Consider the following 18217-nt stretch of genomic DNA (forward strand, 5'->3'; position numbering starts at 1 on the left):
AGGGGCAGCTCCACTGCACAGAGGCTTGACGTCGCAAGATACTGTGCCTTAATAAATAATGTGACAAGTACAACCACACGGAGATCTTGCACGCTGGAGGAACGAAGGATGAGGAGGAACGAGACAGCAGCTGACAGCTTTGTGACGGGAACACGTGGTTGGGAGTTCTTACCTGATCGTACCGTGGATCCAGGGAATACAGGGGAGCTGTGCATAGTTACACTAGATTTACCACCGTCGTGACACAAACTTCCTTGTGAATCTGCACAACCACGTCTGGGCTCGGGTGTGTGGAAGCAGCAAACGATTACGGGTGACGCTGACGTCTTGGAGCACGGTCACCACGACTTAACTACAAGTTAGCATTTGTGCTGCAATCTGTAGACTTAAATGCATTTTTAAAATGAGTTGTCTTTTTTTTTTTTAAGCATGACACATTTTACACAAGGGAATGTTACATTCAGTTTATTTAAATAACAGCTCACATTTTGTGATGGCGTTTCTCCAGAAACGAGGTGGGAACCTCTGGAAGTGTAAGCACTGTCATCAAGGCAAAATAAGGATTTTTAAAGGCAAATGATGATTCTTGAGTCCAAGTAGTAACTAGGAGAAATGGAAGTCGAAAAAGCTTCAGGGCTTTCTCTTAGCAAATCCCGTGTTTTCAACCTCAGTAGTCAACTGTGGGAAGACAAACAGCGTGAACAAATTCTTCGTATTTTATAGTTCCATTTGGTCCAACTTTGGCTTCTTTCAGCAGGTCATCAACTGAAAGAGTAAAAGAAAATCTTTTGAGTGGCATATATTAGGGATGTTGTGATTTTCAGAAGAAGAATAATGCAGGATTTGGGTTCTCAAATAATTTTTGTTAGGAGTAGTAACTTCTGGGATCAGCTGGAGGTGCCATCCAGATTGTGGTTTTACACTAGCATCAGCACTTTGATTTGGATTTCCATGTCCGACTTTCTGGAGCGGAGATGTCCACCTCCGAGTTCCACATGGAAAAGATTCACGAATTTAATCCAAATCAGCCTTTAATTGCTCTTGGTAGGAGTGGCTTACTTGGTTTGAATAGCAAACCTGTCCCTATTCAATTTAGAAAAAACTAAGTGCTCGTGCTGATTACGTGCCCAACTTTAGGTAGATTTGGTTATTATCAGCGGGGCGTCAGTGTTGGAAAGCTGGAAATACTTGTAACCCTGCAGCTGGCACCTGGCCGGAGCGATGCTTTTCATTCCGGCTTTGGGAACGCCTTGGCAGCGACAGCAGCCATCTACCTTAATACGTTCTCTTCTGTACAGGCTAAACCATTCAAAAGCATTTTTCCTGTCAAATAATAAAATAGAAGTGCGTTGAGAAAGGACAGATAGAAAAGTAATATTAAATGTTGCTGTGTGAAGCTGCTGCTGGGAATTAGATGGGTGACAGGAGAGGAGGCGAATTCCTGCACTTGTTTATTTTACCCATAGCATGTAGTGGGTGGGTGCTACAGCAAACAAGAGAAACCCCAGCCGCTTTTATTTGGTAACGTTTTGGGCAGCGGTTTCCTTCGATATCTAAGACAGTCCAGCAGAGATTTGTGCTCGCCCGCTTGCCGATGTTGAGGGACGTGTGGTGGTCACAAGTTTTTCTTGGGGCCAGCAGCGCGTGAGCAGGATCGTGGCTGGATGCTGCGCTGCCGCAGAGGAGGCTCTTGGGTTGTGCACCTGCATTTCTGGGTTGATGTTTCATTAGCGGGGCACCTTCTAGGTGTTTAGAGCCTGTTGAGAAACCATTGGAACAGAGGGATCGTACGTGGCCGTGTGCTCATTACATCTCCTCCGTAATCCTGTGCCTGTGCGGGCTGGAGTCGGTGCTCTCCCTTTCCGCAGTGGGTGCGGGCAGGTCGGTGTTTTTACTTCTGAGCTACTTGGCTGAGGTTCCCAGAACGGTTGTTGAGGCTGAACGAGCTGTGGTTGGTTAAATAAGACTCCGAGTCCTCGTACTGGAGCGCAGAATAATAGCTGTGCAATTGCCAGTTGTGAAATCCAGGGGGAAGGTCACTGGGAGGCGGGGAGGTTTGGGGGGGGGGGGGGGGGAAGCTGTTTTACTGTAAATAGTTGTGGAAGGTCTCTAGGAGCAGCGTAACCTGTTTCCTTTCTCTGCCGTTCATGCGGGTGCGGGATGAGACACTATTTTTCCCTCTGCCCTCTGTTTGCAGTCAGGTATCGGTCCTAACCCTGATGGTAATCAAATGCTTCTAAAGACATCGATTCAAAAAATAATTAATTTTTCCCAGAACATTTAAAAATAACACAGAAGAAAAAGGTGCCGGTCCTCATTTGGTAAAAGTATGTTAAATTAAAACGAAGCGAAGGTTTTTCTGGAGCTGCTGTAAATGAAGGTACGTGCCGGTAGTTACTGAACAATCGCAGACGCTAATGAAATCGAGTCTGTTTGGCATCAAATATTTATAGCGGCTTAGCAAGCCGGAGTTGAGAGCGTCAAGCCAAAGGGGGGAATTTCTTGTTGAGAAGCAGCATCACTTGCTGCGTTGGGATCTATAGCAGTGCCTTGTTACAAGGTGACGTATAGGCTGTGCAGCTACTCACAAAGTAATGGGAAATCCCCCCGCACTCCCCAAATCTTCCTTATGTGACAGCGGTTCTTGCTAGGATGCCTTTAGTTAGGGTTAATGTCTCCATGTCGTCACTGTTCAGTGCTCATCATCGCTCCGAAAGTGTTTTCAGATGTAAACAGCTGCATAAACTATTATTGCAGTGAAATAATTAAAGAAAACACTGGGAAGACATACCTAGTTGGTGTATCACTTGGGAAGCTGGTGACCGCACTGGACTGACCAACCTTGCTCTGATTAAATCTAAATTCTGCTTTTAACATTGGAAGAGACAGTTTTTCTACCCTCAATACATACATAAAATGCCTGGGGCAAACCCAGCTGTCTTAAAGGATTCAATCATTTTCAGCTTCCTGGAAATTCCCTCCTTTGGGCCCCGTGGAGGCAAATTTCTGAGAAACAGGGCACTTGTTGTTTTGTTGTGGTTTTTTGTTTTTGTTTTTGTTTTTTTTAAGAATTTAATTAAAAAGTCCCCTTCTGTCTTCCAAATTGCGCTGGCCGCAGAGCTCACCGCAGCAGCACCCTGGGGAAGCTGGCAGTGCCCCACGTGTTCCGTACAGCATCGCCGCAGCCGGGGGTGGGCTGGACGCTCTCCCACGGCCCTTCCTGGGACCGACGCTCGCTTTATAAACACAGCGAGGCACTTTGGGGTGAAAAGTCATCATTCAGGAAACCACTCGAGAAAGGGAAAAGGTGTCTCGGTTAACGGGCAGCTGGCTTACCTCTGCTGCAAGGCACAGAATCCCTGCTTAGCGATCGTGGTGTGGGTAAAGGCTGAGAACAGCGAGGAGACTTTGCCATCACGTGAGCAATTAGCTGCAGCGAGCTGACGTCGCTGACGCGCTCTGCTCAGCTCTGGGAGCGCTCCCCGCTCCGGGTGCGCGTCTGGGCTCAGCCGGGGGGGTTCAGCTTTACGTGGGCAAAGCGTTGGAAGCGAAGGCGCGAGCTCATCGCGTGGCTGCGGCAGGAAAGAGACTGGCGCCGGTGGGGTGGACCTGGGGACGCGACGGCACGGCGCGATGCTGCGGGGCACGGCGCGTCTGGGGCGTGATGGGGGGACATCCCTTCTGTCCCCACCAAGGGTGCACCAGCGCTCTCTCCTGCTGGCACGGGTTCTTCCGGGCTTCCCCAGCTGGGAAGGACCTGATCCCAGAGTCGACTACAGAGAAAAATCAGGAAGGAAAGAAGATAGGGAGCGTTTGATACATCTTTGAATTGCAAAATACCTTCTTCCTCGGAAAGCTTTTCTCCTAGTCTTGTAAGTTTGGCTCTCAGCTCCGAAATGGTGATAATGCCTCTCTTCTGCCTGTCGATCATGGACAGGGCTGTGAGGATTTCCCTCTCGGGTTCCTCCTGCTTCATTTGCCTGTACATTATGTTCAGGAAAGTGGAGAAATCCAACTCTGCATTTCTGTCTGGAAAAATAAGAGCAGATTCTTTAGGAATGGCTCAGTTTTGTAGTCTGGATCCAGACCTACACCCTCCCCTCCTGTCCCCCCCCAGTTCCCCTGCCTGGGACCCTTTTGCCTGACTCTGGTCTGGACCAGGGTGGATCCTCTCCTGGGGGCTTCCTCCTGGCCCAAACCCCAGTTGGAGCTGTGCTAGACTGGTGCTCTGAAACCTTGCATCCAGGATTTTTAATCCAGCTCACTTTATCGCCTGATTCTTCTTTGGTCTTTGTCCTGTGCTTCCAAGTTACTTACACGTATCTGCAGATGAATGTCTTTCTGTGCTCTTCTGTTGGTTGGACTGGAAAATTTACCAGCCTCAAAATCCATAACCCATATATATACTTCCCGTTGCTCTTGAAGCTTTTATTTTTCTTAATGGCGCTATTTTAATCTGTGTACTGGATTGGTTTTGTTCACCATCTAGCACATCAGACTGGGTTTTGGTGACTGCTCTTGGTTACGCTGCATTGCCTGGGCTGCGTCCCCTGAGAGTGAATATTATCTGCTGGGCTCCTTGTCTTTGCAAGTAGTCTCCTGGCCACAGAAAAGTTGAATTTCTCCAACTGTAATCCAGGGTGTTTTATCCATGTGCTACTGCTGCGTTTCCTTACCGATCTTGTGCAAGTGCAGGTGTCTCTGCACCTCTCCTGGCGTCGGGCTGGCTCCCAGGCACCGCATCACTGCCATCAGGTCGGAGGCTTTTATCTTGCCTTTTTGTTTCTTGTCGTACAGAGAAAAACATTCCTTGAACTCTAATTAAAAACCAAAACTCTCTGTTAATGCCATGCAAGATTACATTGATCTACCGGTGATGTTTCTTGCCCGGTTGGGTTCCAAGCGGGGATCTTGTGTCTGGTTCGGGGTGTCTCGTTTCAAGGCAGATGATGGACAGTGAAGGAGGACCCCGGGTAAAGTGCCAAGGGCAATTAAAATCCAGGCTTGTGAATAGCTGAGCTAATTGGGGTCCTTCAGCCTAACAAAGCAAGTCTGAAAGTGGAGTCATTCCAAATAAGTAGAATACTGTTAAAAAGTACTTTTCTCTGCCTTCATGGGGGGTAAGAGCGGATGCTAAAGGAAGAGCCTTAAGGAGGGGCGGAAGATGCTGGTCTGGTCCCTGCCATGGTCTGTGCGGGGTCTGGCACTTGCCCCTGCCTCAGCCTTTTGGTTTAATAAAGAGAAGAGACCCGATAATGCCGCATCGGACAGTCTGAGCGCTGCCAGCTGCCTGAGCGTAGCGGAGGAGAGCCGCTGCCTGCCCCGCCGCCGTCCGACTGCGGCATCTCCCCTCCCTCGCTTCTCCCCCTGGTCCTCGCCTGCCTGCTCGCCCTCTCCCCTTCCCCCTCGAACACTGGCTTCCCAGTTTCCAAATAACTAACTAAGGGTTGCAGCTGACCTAGATAAGGCTGCCATCTCCCATCCTCCCTTCCCTCTCTGCTCCCGGCGCAGTGGCAGGCTCCGCTCCCCGTCACGCTCGGTGCTAACGGGCAAGTTGTGCTGCGCGGGGACAGCCCTGTCTGCAGAGCAGCTGGGGGATAAACGCCAGCCTAGCATGGTGCCATCACCCTCCAGCCCCCTCCTCATCCTCTCTGGCCCTAGACCTTACTGCAGGTGTGAGTGCTGGGTGCCCGGTGGGTGCTGTGGTGGGTGCTGGGTGCCCCGTGGGTGCCGTGGCCTCCCCCTGCCCCAGCCGCCGCCTCCCCCCGCAGCAATCCTGCGGAGCTGCTGAGCCCAAGGGCGCTGCAGATTAACAGATTTGTGGTAATACTCTTATTTCAGCTTTCTTCTGCCATTCTCGTAGCAAACCCTTCCTCATTCTGAGGCAGGGGTCCCCTTTCCCAGGGAGAGCCCCGATGCCTCGCCATGAGAACTGTACCTCCTGCACCCTCTCCTTCCTCCTCTTCCTCCTTCACCTTCGCTCCCACCATACACGACGCCTTGCCAGGCTGCAGCACTGCAAACGGTCACCTGAAATTTCTCCTGGTTTGGCCAGGGCTGACGTGTCGATGGGGTTGGGAGGTTGCTGGTTAACTTCTGCTGGCTTCGTGCAATCCAGCCTGTGGGTCTGCGGGTGGTTTCAGCTCCCTGCCTGTGCCCAGCACTGGCTTAATGAAATCGGGGAGATTTCTCTGGTTTTAGAGCAAGCAGATCCCCTTGAGAGCTGGGCGGAGGACAAGTGGGGGAGCACAAGCCCAGACCAAGACACTTTTGGGGGGAAATGCCATTTAAAAAAAAAAAAAAAGTTTGTTAAGGCAATCTTGCTAATAAAAAAACAAACCCAAAACCAGAACAAAACTGTACATACCATTAATTTGATCCTGGGACAGAAATTTTGCCTGTAGCATGAGGGGAGAAATGAGAGGAAAAAAGGAAACAGCTTTAAAATCTGGATGGGGTGAGCAGGGGTGAGCAGTTTGCATCAGCTGAAACGCTTCACTCACCATTATTTTGGGGGCCCTCCTTGTGTTTTACTCCGCCGTCGGGATCGAAGGCGTCTGCTGCTACTTTTCTATTCGATTAAGGGCTAAAGTCCGCCAGCCCGGGGTGGAGTGCGGCCGGGCTGTAATAAATACCCCGCTGCTATGGCTACGAGACCTGATCCCTGCCAGGGCTGGATCCTGCTGCCGGCACGGCTCCTGCTCACACGCCGTGGGGAGAAGGGCTCTCCCCAGCCTGCCCGACGCCTCGGGGCTCTGGCCGGGACCCCGAGCAGCGATGCTGTCAGGAGGAGTGGGGCGAGAGCTTCCCTCGGTCGGGGTTTTAGGGTGTTTGGGGTCGGGCTGGATGGAGATGAGCTGGTTGAGGAGAAAAGGTTTGATAATCTCAAATAGCTGCACACCTTGCGCTAAGCTTAGCTGCTGGGAGACAAATCCAGCCTCGCTGGTACCGGCTGAGGCCGCTGGGAAGGGTGCGGGGGGGGGATTTGCAGCTCTGCAGTTCACTGCTGGAGGAGTTTTGCTGGTGGGCAAAGGAGGAGGAGTTAGTTCAGGCTTTGCAGGTGCTGGCTGAGCTCGGGGCAGGACGTTGGCATCGCTGGCAACGCGGCTGTGACTGCCCGGTGGGTTTGCAGGGGAGGGGGGGCTTAGACCTGCCCGCTGCAAACACGGAGGAGCTGGGACATTGTGGAGAGGAGAAGGGATTTTTGAGATGGTTTTAAAAGCTCCCTGTTGTCTAGGTTTTTATTTATTAGCATTTATTTAGCTAATCTGCTTGGGAGCAAACAGCTTCCACGTCTGCCAAGTCTTGTTGCAGCCCTTGGCTGGGACTCAGAATGGGGGTGCTGAGGGGGAGGGAGGGCTGGAGAGCGGCTGGGGTTCGGCCCTTGATGTGTGGGGGAGGCAGAGCCTCCAGCTGCTGTGGACCAGCCCAAACAGCCGTGTTTGCTCACATCCTTGGTCCCTTCCAGCGCTGTGCTTCTGCCCCTCAGTTGGCATTCAAGCCACTGAAAAGCGAGTAGCATACATGAATCTACAATTTTGTCCCATCCTGTCCCCTACAAAAAGAGCTGAGCCAGCGGCTTGGCTGGGTGCCCCTGGGTGCGGGACGGGCGATGCTCTGCCTCCCCAGATCCGCCGGTGCTTGAAGTACCCCAAAAAGGAACCCAGCAGCTGCGCAGGCAGGGCTAGCGTGTGCGGGGAGGGGGATGAGGTACCTGGCGCCAGGCTCTGTGGACCCACAAAAAAAGTATTTAGTGGCCTTAGGGACTGCTGTGGCTTCGGCCAGACCCTTCCCGGGGTAGACCCTGCCCTGTTAGAGTGACACATTCAGCCTCCTTAAATCTCGTGGGAAAAAGATTCTCCCTTCAAAGGAGAGAGCTGCTTCAGGAAGCAACGTGAGTCACTCGGCTTTTACCAAACGTTTTTATTCAAGATGTTACGCTAATAGCTTTTTTCTTCTACCACTTGGACTGCGTCACACAGGGCTTTAATACAAATTTTATAGAAATGAACCATCGCAGGGATGCAGCTGGAGCGGCAGGAGCTCGGCTCCATCACCTGGGGCTGGAGAAGTGGTGAGTGGAGCAGAAGCTGCCGGCGGCACAGACCCCGTACGAGTGGCGCCGATTCTGGAGCTCACCCCCCGCCCAATGCTCTTTTTGGGCTGCTTTTGTGGGGAATTGGCCCTTCAGCCTCTGCCACCAGCCAGGCCCTGCCTGCACCCTGCCTGCACCCAGCTGCCCGGGCGCTGGGACCCCGGAGGGCTCCTTGGGGAGGCACGGCCAAGTCCAAGGTGAGGCGGCTCATCCCCTTCCCGGCATGTTTACTCAGCTGGGAGCAGCGTGGGAGGAGCGGATACGTCTCTGTGCCAAGGCACAGGGAGGGCGAGAGCGCTCCGACTTCCCGGCAAACCGTTCCCGTTAAGGGCTGGGATGTTCTCCAGGGCGGCGATGGTGGGATGGGGAATCGCCAGCGGCGTGGACCACGGCGGGGCTGGGCTGCTGCGCCCCTGCTCCTGTACGGGAGGGGGTTGGTGCTGTCCCCCAAGCGCCCAAAAAGGTCCAGCGTGGCCCTGCCTTGTGCCATCGTGAGGACCGGCCGGTGCAAAGCTGGGGGAGACGCCCCTGCTGCGACCCCGGCTTTAAAGCGATAAGTCGCAAAGACTGTTTTCCCCCTTTGTTCGAACACCCCCTCCCTGGCTACCTGTCGGTAACATACAATACGTCTTGCAGCTAATGTTGGTCAGGAATTTATTTGAAATACATCTACATTAGAAAAACTAGATTTTTTTTTTTCTTCAAATCACTCTAAAATATCAAAACTTACAAACTTTCCTTTGCTGCATGGAGGTTGTTCATGTGCAGGGTGTAAAATGCCCACGGCTCAGGGATATAGATCACGCCAGGGTACTTCTTCCTGAGAATTTTGTCATTCCACAGCCAAACCACCCACACAGCAATGAGGACCAGTGTTATGATGAAGGAGTAGAACAGAAAAAGCCCATTGCTGTCCAGGACCAGTCCTTTGCGTTTCTGGTGCATCACTAAAGCCATCATGGCGAAGAAAGTGAAAATGTAGAGGATGAAAATCTGACCCTCTGTCACCAGATACCTACAAAGCAAAACCAGCTGTTAGTGTCCCCGGGAGGAAGGACTAAACCACCAGCACCCCCAGCCTTACCTGGGCTGAACCATCTCCCCCTGCTCTGCACCCAGACAAATGAAGTTGAGCTGCTTTCTACTGCCAGCTTCGATGCTGTGATTCATCATCATGTTTCTTATCAGTAAATTTAACAACTGAGCTGTTCGTTAAGAGAATGGGTAAAGAAATGCATGCCCAGTATGGGATTTGAGAGGTGCTGGGCTCGGTTTGCGAACGGGATGTTTAAATGCAGAACCAAAGCCTCTGGCTCTGACCCGTGGATGTTGTACTCATTTAGTCCAAAAATCCACCGCTCCCCCTGTGCTGCGTCTGGCAGGGGAAACGGGAATTACGCTCCCTGGCTCTTAAATCGCTAGCACATGAACTGCGGAGATTCACGCTGATATATTTAAAGGAAGTGCAATGGGGTTACTGGGAACTGACCAAATCATCTTGATGATTTTGACTATCAAAAATTAATTTACTGTATAGAAACAGTCTCAGCAGGGGGCAAAGCCACGGGCAAGAGAGAACATCATCTCTGAAGATGAATGAAAAGTTGTTTGGCTGCCATCAGGGAAACCGTTGGGGAAGATGAGGCTAATGAAAATGGGAAATAAATAAGACCTCTCTCAAAAGGCTATTTGGACCTGCAAGGCGAGCCGAGGAGGCAGCATCTGAGCATCATGTGGGCGGCCTGGGCTCGGTGTAAAATCCCTGGACAACTGGTGAGAGCAGCCCCGTTGCCACCAACAACCTGAGACCAGGCGGATGTGCTGCAGGCACCGGGCGACCACCCCAAAATCGTCAAGGAACTGCCTAACAAGGCAGCGAACGGCAGGCTTCCAAGGGGGGCAGACAGCGAGTACCACAGAGGCTGAGCGCCGGAGCTGCAGCAGTAACGGTGGGACCGACAAAACACCCCAAGCAGGGACCCAAGTGCTGACGGATGACCCTGAAGTTGTCCCAGCTTGCAAAGGCTAAAGCGGCTGCAAATTTCAACGAGGTTTGATTGGATTTTCCAGACCTGCAGAGCAGAAGCTGCAGCAAGTTCTGCCCTGGGGAAGGGAGAGCTCCTGCCTGCGCGCTGCGGGGCTGCCTGCCGGACTCCCCCTTCATCCCCTGCCCAGCCAGGGCGGACAGAAGCCCCTTACCAGTAATAAAGGCTGCTGGGCCCCATCAGAAGCAAGGCAGCCACTGGCATCCTGCTCTCCTCTTCAACGGGGGTGAAGCACCCGGTGAAATATATGAACAGTATCAGGAAAAAAGGGATGTACCTGCAAACAGAAAGAACACGCTGATCAGTGGTGTGTCCCTGGGAAACGTTTAAAACTTTGGTGAAAGAGCAGAAACGGAGGATGCCCAGCCCGCTCCAGCCACACGTGTTTGGCGGGTGAAGCAGCACGTCACTGGGGTGCAGGGTCCAGCTTTGTGGGGTACCGCAGCGCTGGTCAGGGCATCGCCTCTCTGCCAGCATCACAGCTCTTACTCCGAGGTTACAGCTGCGTCAGCACGACAGCCGAAGGGCTGGTGATGCCTGCTGCAGGACTGTTGTCTGTTCCAGCAGCACCGAGCGCTCCTGCAGATAACGAGAGTTCTGGGGGTCTCGCAGGAAAAACCCCAGTTTGCTGGTTAGGTCAAACACCGAGTTTGAGTGTTCCATCGAACAACTGCATTTGTTACACACCCAGGATCTAAGAAGCTGTTTAAGAGCGTTGTGTTGTGTTAAAAGCTGAACCGCAGGAAAGCAGGATGTGGACCAGGATTTCAATGACCTAACAGAGCCCTTTTTTATTTAAAAGACAGGGATTTGCTTGCTTCACAGCACGCAAGGAACAGCAAATAAACTGGGAAAGCCTGATGGGGGGGGAGATTTCCCTCCGCTCTGAGCAATCTCAGGATTATCTAGCAGCAGATCCCAGTCCTTTCTGGGATCTTGGGTGCAGGCAGAGCAGCAGGACACGGGCCACGTCTGCACCGCTGGGTGCTGCTCCCGTGGGCAAGAGGGTGCTGACGGGACCTGCCACAGCCTGCGGGCACTGCCAGCGTTACCTGCGATTCTGTAATTCTGTGATTCTACCTTCCCCTGGGTCGGCAGGTGCAGCCGCGCTGGATGAAGCACGCTGTCCAGCTGCAACAAGTGTTTCTAGGGTCAGCTTGGGGTGATACGCTGAAATCAGACCCCGACCCAGCTCCCTGCATCACCACGGCCAAACGCTCTCTGTCGCAGAGCAGCACTGGTCTGGCTACGTGAGCAACCCTTCCCTCTTGCCAGGGGGCTCTAAATCGACAGATGGTAAAGGAGAGGAGCGAGCAAAGGGCTGGAGAGGCCGGGCAGAGTTGAGTTGTTTTGGGGTCAACCTCTGGAGGAGCAAAGATGTGGGTGGTGATGGCCAAGAGGTCTGCAGAGCCCTCAGACCTGCGCCGTAACCTGTCCCTTCACCTGGGTACCCTCTGAGGGGTGAGAACAGACGAGCCGTTCCTCTGTCTCCTACGGCTGTCAAACAACTGCCGCATCCCAGAAATATCACTGAGACAGAGACAAAACTAGGGGGAACGGGCAATTTTCCAAGGGAGAGATCCACTGTAATCACACCAGCTGTGAGAGCGTTACCCCCAGCCAGCTCTCATCAGCTGCCTCTTGTTTCGTTACATCTTAAGCTGTGATCAGATCAGATCTGCCCTTCCTTGTATTACGTTCTGAGGCCGCTAGATAGACTGTAAAGTGCTTACCACATCGAATGACCTAAATATTCATCGTAGTAGTACAGCAGCTCAAAGGAATCAATCTGCAATGCAATGAAAAGAGATTTAACCGGGCAGAGGGAACGAGATGCTACTAAATAATAAGAACAAGCAATTAATATATTTTTTAAGTGCTTGTAGAAAATGCAGCCTCTTTACCAGTGTCTCTGGCTTCAGGTTCTTGATGATGGGATTCTCTCTTACAGACAGATGGTGCTGGTAGCCACTGAAAATCAGGCGATGGTTTACGGAGTCTCCGACCAAGTGGATGCTGGCTCCCATGACAAACATGATGATGCTGACGTAGACCATTGATCTCGGTAAGGTTTTGGGGGATCTCTCAATGAGCTAAAAACACAGAGACGTGTTGAACAGCGAGGAGGTACCGGCAGAGACAAGTTCTGTCCTCTCTGACTTTAGGGTGCTTTGTAAAAATCGTCTAAACCCAAGCAGGGGCTTGCAGAAAGCTGCAGGTTGTGCTGCCGTAGCGGGCGTGAGCTGCTGCCTGCGATGGCCAGCACCCTGCCAGGGAAAACACAGCCGTCCCCCCGGGAAAGTGGTGCAGCCCCACCAGAATGAGCTTCCCTGATTGCAGCTACTTTCCCTAAACGCATCTCAGACACGTTTCCACCAGCCTATGTGCCTTTCAGGTTTGAGTACATTTTATCCCTGTTTGCAACAATAAAAAAATCACATTTTTTTGCCCGTGTTAAACCTTTCTGCAAAGCAGCATCCTTCACCTGAGTCATCGCTTAGACCGAATCAGTGACCCGGTACTTCTGATACAGTACTGGAAGCAATTTCTTCACCAGATGTGATCAAAACCGATTAACGAGAAACAAAAAGGCAGCTGCTTTCTCCAGTTCCTCTGCTGAGCGGATCTGCAAGGCTGGCTGTGCCCTCCAGTGGCGGGGAGAGCCTCCAGCAGCAATCCCGCACTCCCCTGGCCAAGAGACACCCGCTCCTTCAGGATTCTCTGCTGGATGATTTTTCAAAGGACTTGTCGAACTGTTTGGGTTTTATTTTCTTCCTAATGGAATCGGACTCCCCTCTCTCTCTGTTTCTAAAGAGGAAGCTGCGTTTAAACTCATATCTAGAAATATCTCATTTCCAGCCAGACCGGTTGAGGCAACCTTTTGAACGCCGGCGTTAGGGACGAGCTCTCCCTCTACCATCTCGTGGTCTCCTGAGGTCTGGGTGGAGGCTGGCGGGGAGCCCGCTGTTACTGAGAGCCCGGGGCGAGCTCCTGCAAGCCCGGCTGGAGACGAAGAGCAGGAGCTTCTCTCCAGAAAGGAGCTCCCCACTCAGCTTGCAAAGCGGGAAAGACCTGGAAAGACGTAAATCCCAGCTCAAGCGGTTCAGGCTTCGGAGGGGATGCCAAGCCAGCCTCGGGAACCGCGGGTCAGGGGGGATGCATCGGCTGGAGGATCAGCTGGGGCCACCTTCGCCTCCCGTCTCCCTGCTGCCAAATCAGCTTTGCAGCCCTTCATAAACAGTGAAAAGCTTCTTATTCGTATTTAATTTTGAGGCTTAACTTTCCCTTTCTCTGTAACTGCTGTATGAACGTCAGAGGAGTCAGAGAGGACAAGGAGAGCAAAAGGCCCGGGAAAGCTCTCATCTGATAGAAAAGGATGGTGGGACACGTCCTTCGAGGGGACACTGGGCAAAAGAAACGCACCCTGAATAACTAATGGATTTTTTCTGTGGACCAACCTTCTGTGCTGTGCTGCCAGGGAAGGCCAAGACTGCAAATTTTAACCTGATGAGTACCCAGCCTGCAGAAATCGGCTGTGTCAGACTGTGACGGGCCAGACCGAGCTTCAGAGCTTTCACATCCCCCAAAGGACCGGATCCTGAATATTCCTTTTTGGCTACACCAGCATTTAAAATCTCCCAGACAGACTCAGGAGAGAGAGAATCATTTACATCTCAGGACGTAATTCAATTTCTAGCTAATGAAGGTTAAAATATATTTATAATTGCTTTCTCATATCTTCTGGCTGCTAAGTATTTGATATAAGAAGATTTCTAATGATACGACAGTCTTTAACCTCATAAATGGTTTACACGATCCAGTGGCTGGCAGCTGAAGCAAGATAATTTCAAGCTAAAGAGACAAGTCTAACGTCGAAGAGCAAGTGTAATTAAGCTCTGAACAATTTAGAAAATCTTCTATAGTTCCAGCTGTCTCATAAGGTCTTTTAAAGTCACGGATGGATGTTGTCTTAAAAATACGCTTTGGCTCAGCCAGGGTGAAGGGCTCTGACTCCTCCTGAATGCAGAGATCCCGGGGGAAGCGATTTGCTTTGTATATGCAGGAAATTGAGTTGTATTAAGCCGGTCAGTGCCTTGCTCTTTAAAAGACAGCATCACAAACTCCCCCTGGAGTAGCAAACCTCTGATGTACAGTAGGGCCAGCTCACTTGGAGGAGTTTGAGAGTGACCAACATTTGTTCAACAAGTTCCTAAGAAACTTTTAGCTTTTACAAAATTGTATTGTTTTCCCTGATTTTTACAACCGGTAATATTAAAAATGTAACACCTGCACCTCCAGGCTTACCTTTAGCAGAAGAAATGGAGTGATAACATTGTAAGCCATGTGGAAATAATCTCCAGCACTCGGTTTGTTTAGAGGAAACCACTCCAAAGGTAGGATTATCTGAGGAAGGGGGGAAAAAACCCGCATCAGTATAGCCTCGCCACCCAGCTTGCAATTACAGCCCCATCACTGGCTGAAAGACAGGGAGAGAGAAAATCCTTGCTTTGGACTCCCACTGCTTGCTAATTGTCAGCTTGACTTCACGTAGCGGTTAGTAACGAAGCTGGGCAGCTCTTCTTACAGTAAGCATCCCTAAAAGCGCAATCTGGAAGTGGGTGCTAAACACACAGCGTATTTACATCTCAGCCGTTCACTCCCGCAGCGCTGCCCAAAGCCGATGCCGTGGCCGAGCAAGCGAGGAAGGCATTCCTGCAGCAGTGGATCTCTGTTAACCCTCTGCCATGTGCAGATACCAGCAATAAAAAATTACGTTTGAGAGTAACGGCCACTTCTGACCGTCTGGCGAGCAGGAGTCCCAAGCTCCGGACATACAGGCAAGGGACGGGGAGGAGCAGTAGGAACCTCTCCAGGTAATATTTTTTACAAAAACCTGAAGTTGTGGGATAGATGAAGTGGAACAAGTTTGGGACTAGATGATGTTTAAGGTCTCTTCCAACCCAAACCATTCTATGATGATGATTCTACGACGAACTGGAGCAACATGCTTGGTACCAGTTACACCAGTACATCGCAGCAGTCCTCCTCTGAAGGACAGCTCCCCAAGAGCGTCCCTTCGGCGTAGAAAACAGCCCAGGGGTCTACAAGGGACCACCCCGGCTGTGCCCACCCACCCTGCACCCTAAATAAGCTGATGGCAAGCAAAGCAGCGGGCTCGCCTCTGCCACACTCACCATGGCAATGGGACGCCCAAAATCCAGCACCCAGTTCTGCAGAGTGAAGTAAAACCACAGATCAAAATGAAACGGGGAGGTCTTGAAGGTGTCCTCGTTCTTGACGGCTCCATGCCTAGGAAGGAGAGAAGTGACAGCGTCAGCCTTAAGTCATGTAACAGGTTTCCGAAGAGGCAGGGAGCAGACTCTGCATCTCCACCCAAAACCTTCCCCGGCTGCCCGCACGTCTCCGGGCTTTGGGGTCTGTGGAATAACAACAAAGTTGAGATGCCAAAGAGAGGAGGAGGCGGTAGAGAAAGGCAAAGCATGGTTAATAAAAACTAGCACGTCCCCGTAAGAAGGCTATTCCTGGCTGAGAAGTGAGCACAAAAGCAGGATGAAAAGCTTAAGTGCTGAATTAAGTGCAACTATTTTTAACTTTTGCATGACAAAGCAAAATTCAACTCCCATGGCACTTCTGCTGAACGCTAAAAATGCATCGATGCCTGGTGGTACTCAAGCACAGGGATGCTCTGCCTGCACTATCACCTTCATCTTCCACTCTGAAGATCCTCCTCCTCTGCCTCTGCAGAGCAAGGCCTGATCCAACCCTGCCGAAGTCTTTCCATGAAACAACCCTCCAGCACCGCCGGACCTTCACCTCCCTACGGGAAAAGCAGATGAATCGGAAAAGCAGATGAATCGCTCTCCGGCGGTGCCGAGACCACAACGGCGTCGGCCGGATCAGCCACGAGCTTGCGCTACCTGAGCCCACGGATGGAGGAGGAGGAGGAGGGTGGTACCCTGGACAACTCGGGGTGCCCTGGATGAGCCGGGACAGCTGCGGCTCCCAGGACCAACCGGGATAACCCAGGTGAGCCAGGGTGCCCTGAGTGAGGCTGGGGGCCGTGGCCGAGCGGGGGAACCCTACACGGGGCTGGGGGACCCCGACCCTCCGGGACACCCTGGAAAACCGCAGCATCCCAGATAGGGTGGGGGTACCCGGGATAGGGTGGGGGTACCCGGGATGGGGCGGGGGGGCACGGGAGGAGCGGGGGGGGAGCCGGGGTGGATGGGAATGGGGGATCCCGGGGGGTAGAGGGGGCTTGGGGACCCCTGGGAAGGGGTGGGTGTGTGTGTGTGTGGGGGGGTGTGTGTCCCGGTCCCGCGCCCCCCGCCGCTCACCTGCCCGGGTAGAGCGGCCCGGCGGGCTGGGGGGAGCCCGGGGCCGCCGCCGGGAACGGCCGCCGCCGTGCCGCGCCCTGCATGAGCCCGCCCGGCCCGGCCCGGCCCGGCTTGTCCCGGCCCCACTCGGCTCGTCCCGGCTCGGCTCCGCCCGGGCCCCGCCTCGGCGCTGGGGGACGAGCGGCGGCTGCGCGGCCGGTGGCCCCGGGACCGCCCCGGCCGGGGGGGGGGAACCGTGGGGCGGGGGCAGCTCGGCTCGGCTCGGCTCGGCCTGGTTCAGCCCAGCCCGCCCGCACCGTGCTCTCCCCGTGCCAAATCCAGGCAGGGTATTTTATTTGCCTTCCCTCTGCAAAGCGCCAGTGGGGAATCTTCGTGTTTTTAAAATCGAGGAAGAGGAGAAGGACGATGTTTAACCCCTTCGCTGCTCCCTAGATGGCCCAGAAAATGAGATTCAGAGGTGGGAAAAGGCTGGCAGAGAATGAGACAGAAAACACAGCCCGTCCCATGCAATCGCTGCATCGTTTTAAGCCGAGGTTTAATGGAAATAAGGTGGCGGAGCGCGGCGTGGCTCCAGCTTATCGCCACGAGCAAATCGCTACGTGTGGCAGGTCTTGTCTCCATTACCCTGGAACGAAATAACTTGTGTTCCGCACCTGCACGGCGTAAAGCCAGCGGACATTATTACTCTGGCGAATCGGGAGACGGGGATGCCGTGCTCCGTTCCCTCTTGTCCCATCTTTGCCCGGATAAATGGCATCGGGCTGGGACGACTCGCAGGCAGTAAAAGCGTGAGGCAGGGAAGGATTTGCAACCCCCGGGACTTGTAGTTTAGGGTCTAAATCGGGAGATGCGTCTGCATTTGAAACAAGCAGAGCTCCTCCAGTGGAGATACAGCTTAAGACGTGCTGCTGGTCAGGGGAAACGGGGGATTTAACGGACAAAATGGTTTGATGCACTGAAACCCTTCGGGGCTTCTGCTCCTGGGTCGTTTGAGGACTCTGACATGGCGCACGGTGGAGCTCGGGGGCTTACACACCCTCAGGCACTCTGAGGATCTGGGAGCTCTGCAGGAGCTACACCGACGTGCTCGCCTCTCTGTTTTTGCGGCTGTGCACAGCTCTGTTGGTGAGATGGTGCGGGGACAATCACTTGAAGCTGTGCCATAGTCTTCTGCTGAGGAACCGTGGCCCGGACCACAGTGAGCTGGACACACCGCAGCTGACGGGGCTGCGAGAAGCTGCAGAGCAGAGAGCTCGGTCTCTCTGCTCAGGGGTGCTGCCAGGAGAGACGGTGGCAGCATCGGTGCTTCCCCAAGGGACACTCTCTGCACCGTTCACGCTAACCTAACGAGAGAACACGAGTGGCACCCGGGCGGCATTTGTTGGAAAGAAAAAAATATCCTTGAAAAGTGGAGGAGATTGTCGAGGTAATGGAGACAGGTTCCACTTAAACTTAATGTGAACCCTGCTTGTCGCGCTGTACCTTACACGCGGACGTGGCTGTTAAAAGCTGATCCTCCTTGACTGAACACCGTAGAGCTGACCGTGGCCTGACTCGCTTCCCTCGCGCCTCTCCAGGGCTCCTTTCGGCAGTGCTGGCCGCGCAGCCGGGCTGCTGCTCCCATCCGTAATGCACGGCCTGGCCTGCACGAAACTTTCCACAAAGACCTGCGGCTCCAGTTGCACGATTTTAAATTAACTATTAATACAGCTGATACT

General features: G+C 52.9%; 2 protein-coding genes across 4 annotated transcripts; both read right to left on the bottom strand.

Moving 5' to 3' along the window:
• Nucleotides 1-453: 453 nt before the first annotated feature.
• On the bottom strand, nucleotides 454-7040 carry CALML4 (calmodulin like 4). 3 transcript variants are annotated; one of them, XR_008578620.1, is made up of 6 exons: nucleotides 6504-7040; nucleotides 6368-6398; nucleotides 4677-4817; nucleotides 3841-4029; nucleotides 1210-1323; nucleotides 454-765 (listed from the first exon to the last, which is right to left on the bottom strand). XR_008578620.1 is itself a non-coding variant. In XM_054836850.1 (5 exons), exons 1-5 carry the CDS (start codon nucleotides 6504-6506, stop codon nucleotides 668-670), a joined length of 375 nt encoding a protein of 124 aa, XP_054692825.1. In that variant the 5' UTR covers nucleotides 6507-7035; the 3' UTR covers nucleotides 454-667. The 3 variants fall into 3 exon arrangements, 2 of the variants coding, with proteins under 2 accessions (XP_054692825.1, XP_054692823.1); XM_054836850.1 differs by lacking the exon at nucleotides 1210-1323 and having other exon boundaries at nucleotides 454-678; nucleotides 6504-7035; XM_054836848.1 differs by lacking the exon at nucleotides 1210-1323 and having other exon boundaries at nucleotides 6504-7028.
• Nucleotides 7041-8704: 1664 nt separating this feature from the next.
• CLN6 (CLN6 transmembrane ER protein) lies at nucleotides 8705-16674 on the bottom strand. Its single transcript, XM_054836354.1, has 7 exons — nucleotides 16500-16674; nucleotides 15336-15450; nucleotides 14446-14544; nucleotides 12045-12233; nucleotides 11874-11929; nucleotides 10295-10417; nucleotides 8705-9110 (listed from the first exon to the last, which is right to left on the bottom strand). Exons 1-7 carry the CDS (start codon nucleotides 16580-16582, stop codon nucleotides 8822-8824), a joined length of 954 nt encoding a protein of 317 aa, XP_054692329.1. The 5' UTR covers nucleotides 16583-16674; the 3' UTR covers nucleotides 8705-8821.
• Nucleotides 16675-18217: the final 1543 nt, after the last annotated feature.

The sequence above is a fragment of the Grus americana genome, chromosome 10 (assembly GCF_028858705.1).
Source record: "Grus americana isolate bGruAme1 chromosome 10, bGruAme1.mat, whole genome shotgun sequence".
Taxonomy (NCBI): Eukaryota; Metazoa; Chordata; class Aves; order Gruiformes; family Gruidae; genus Grus; species Grus americana.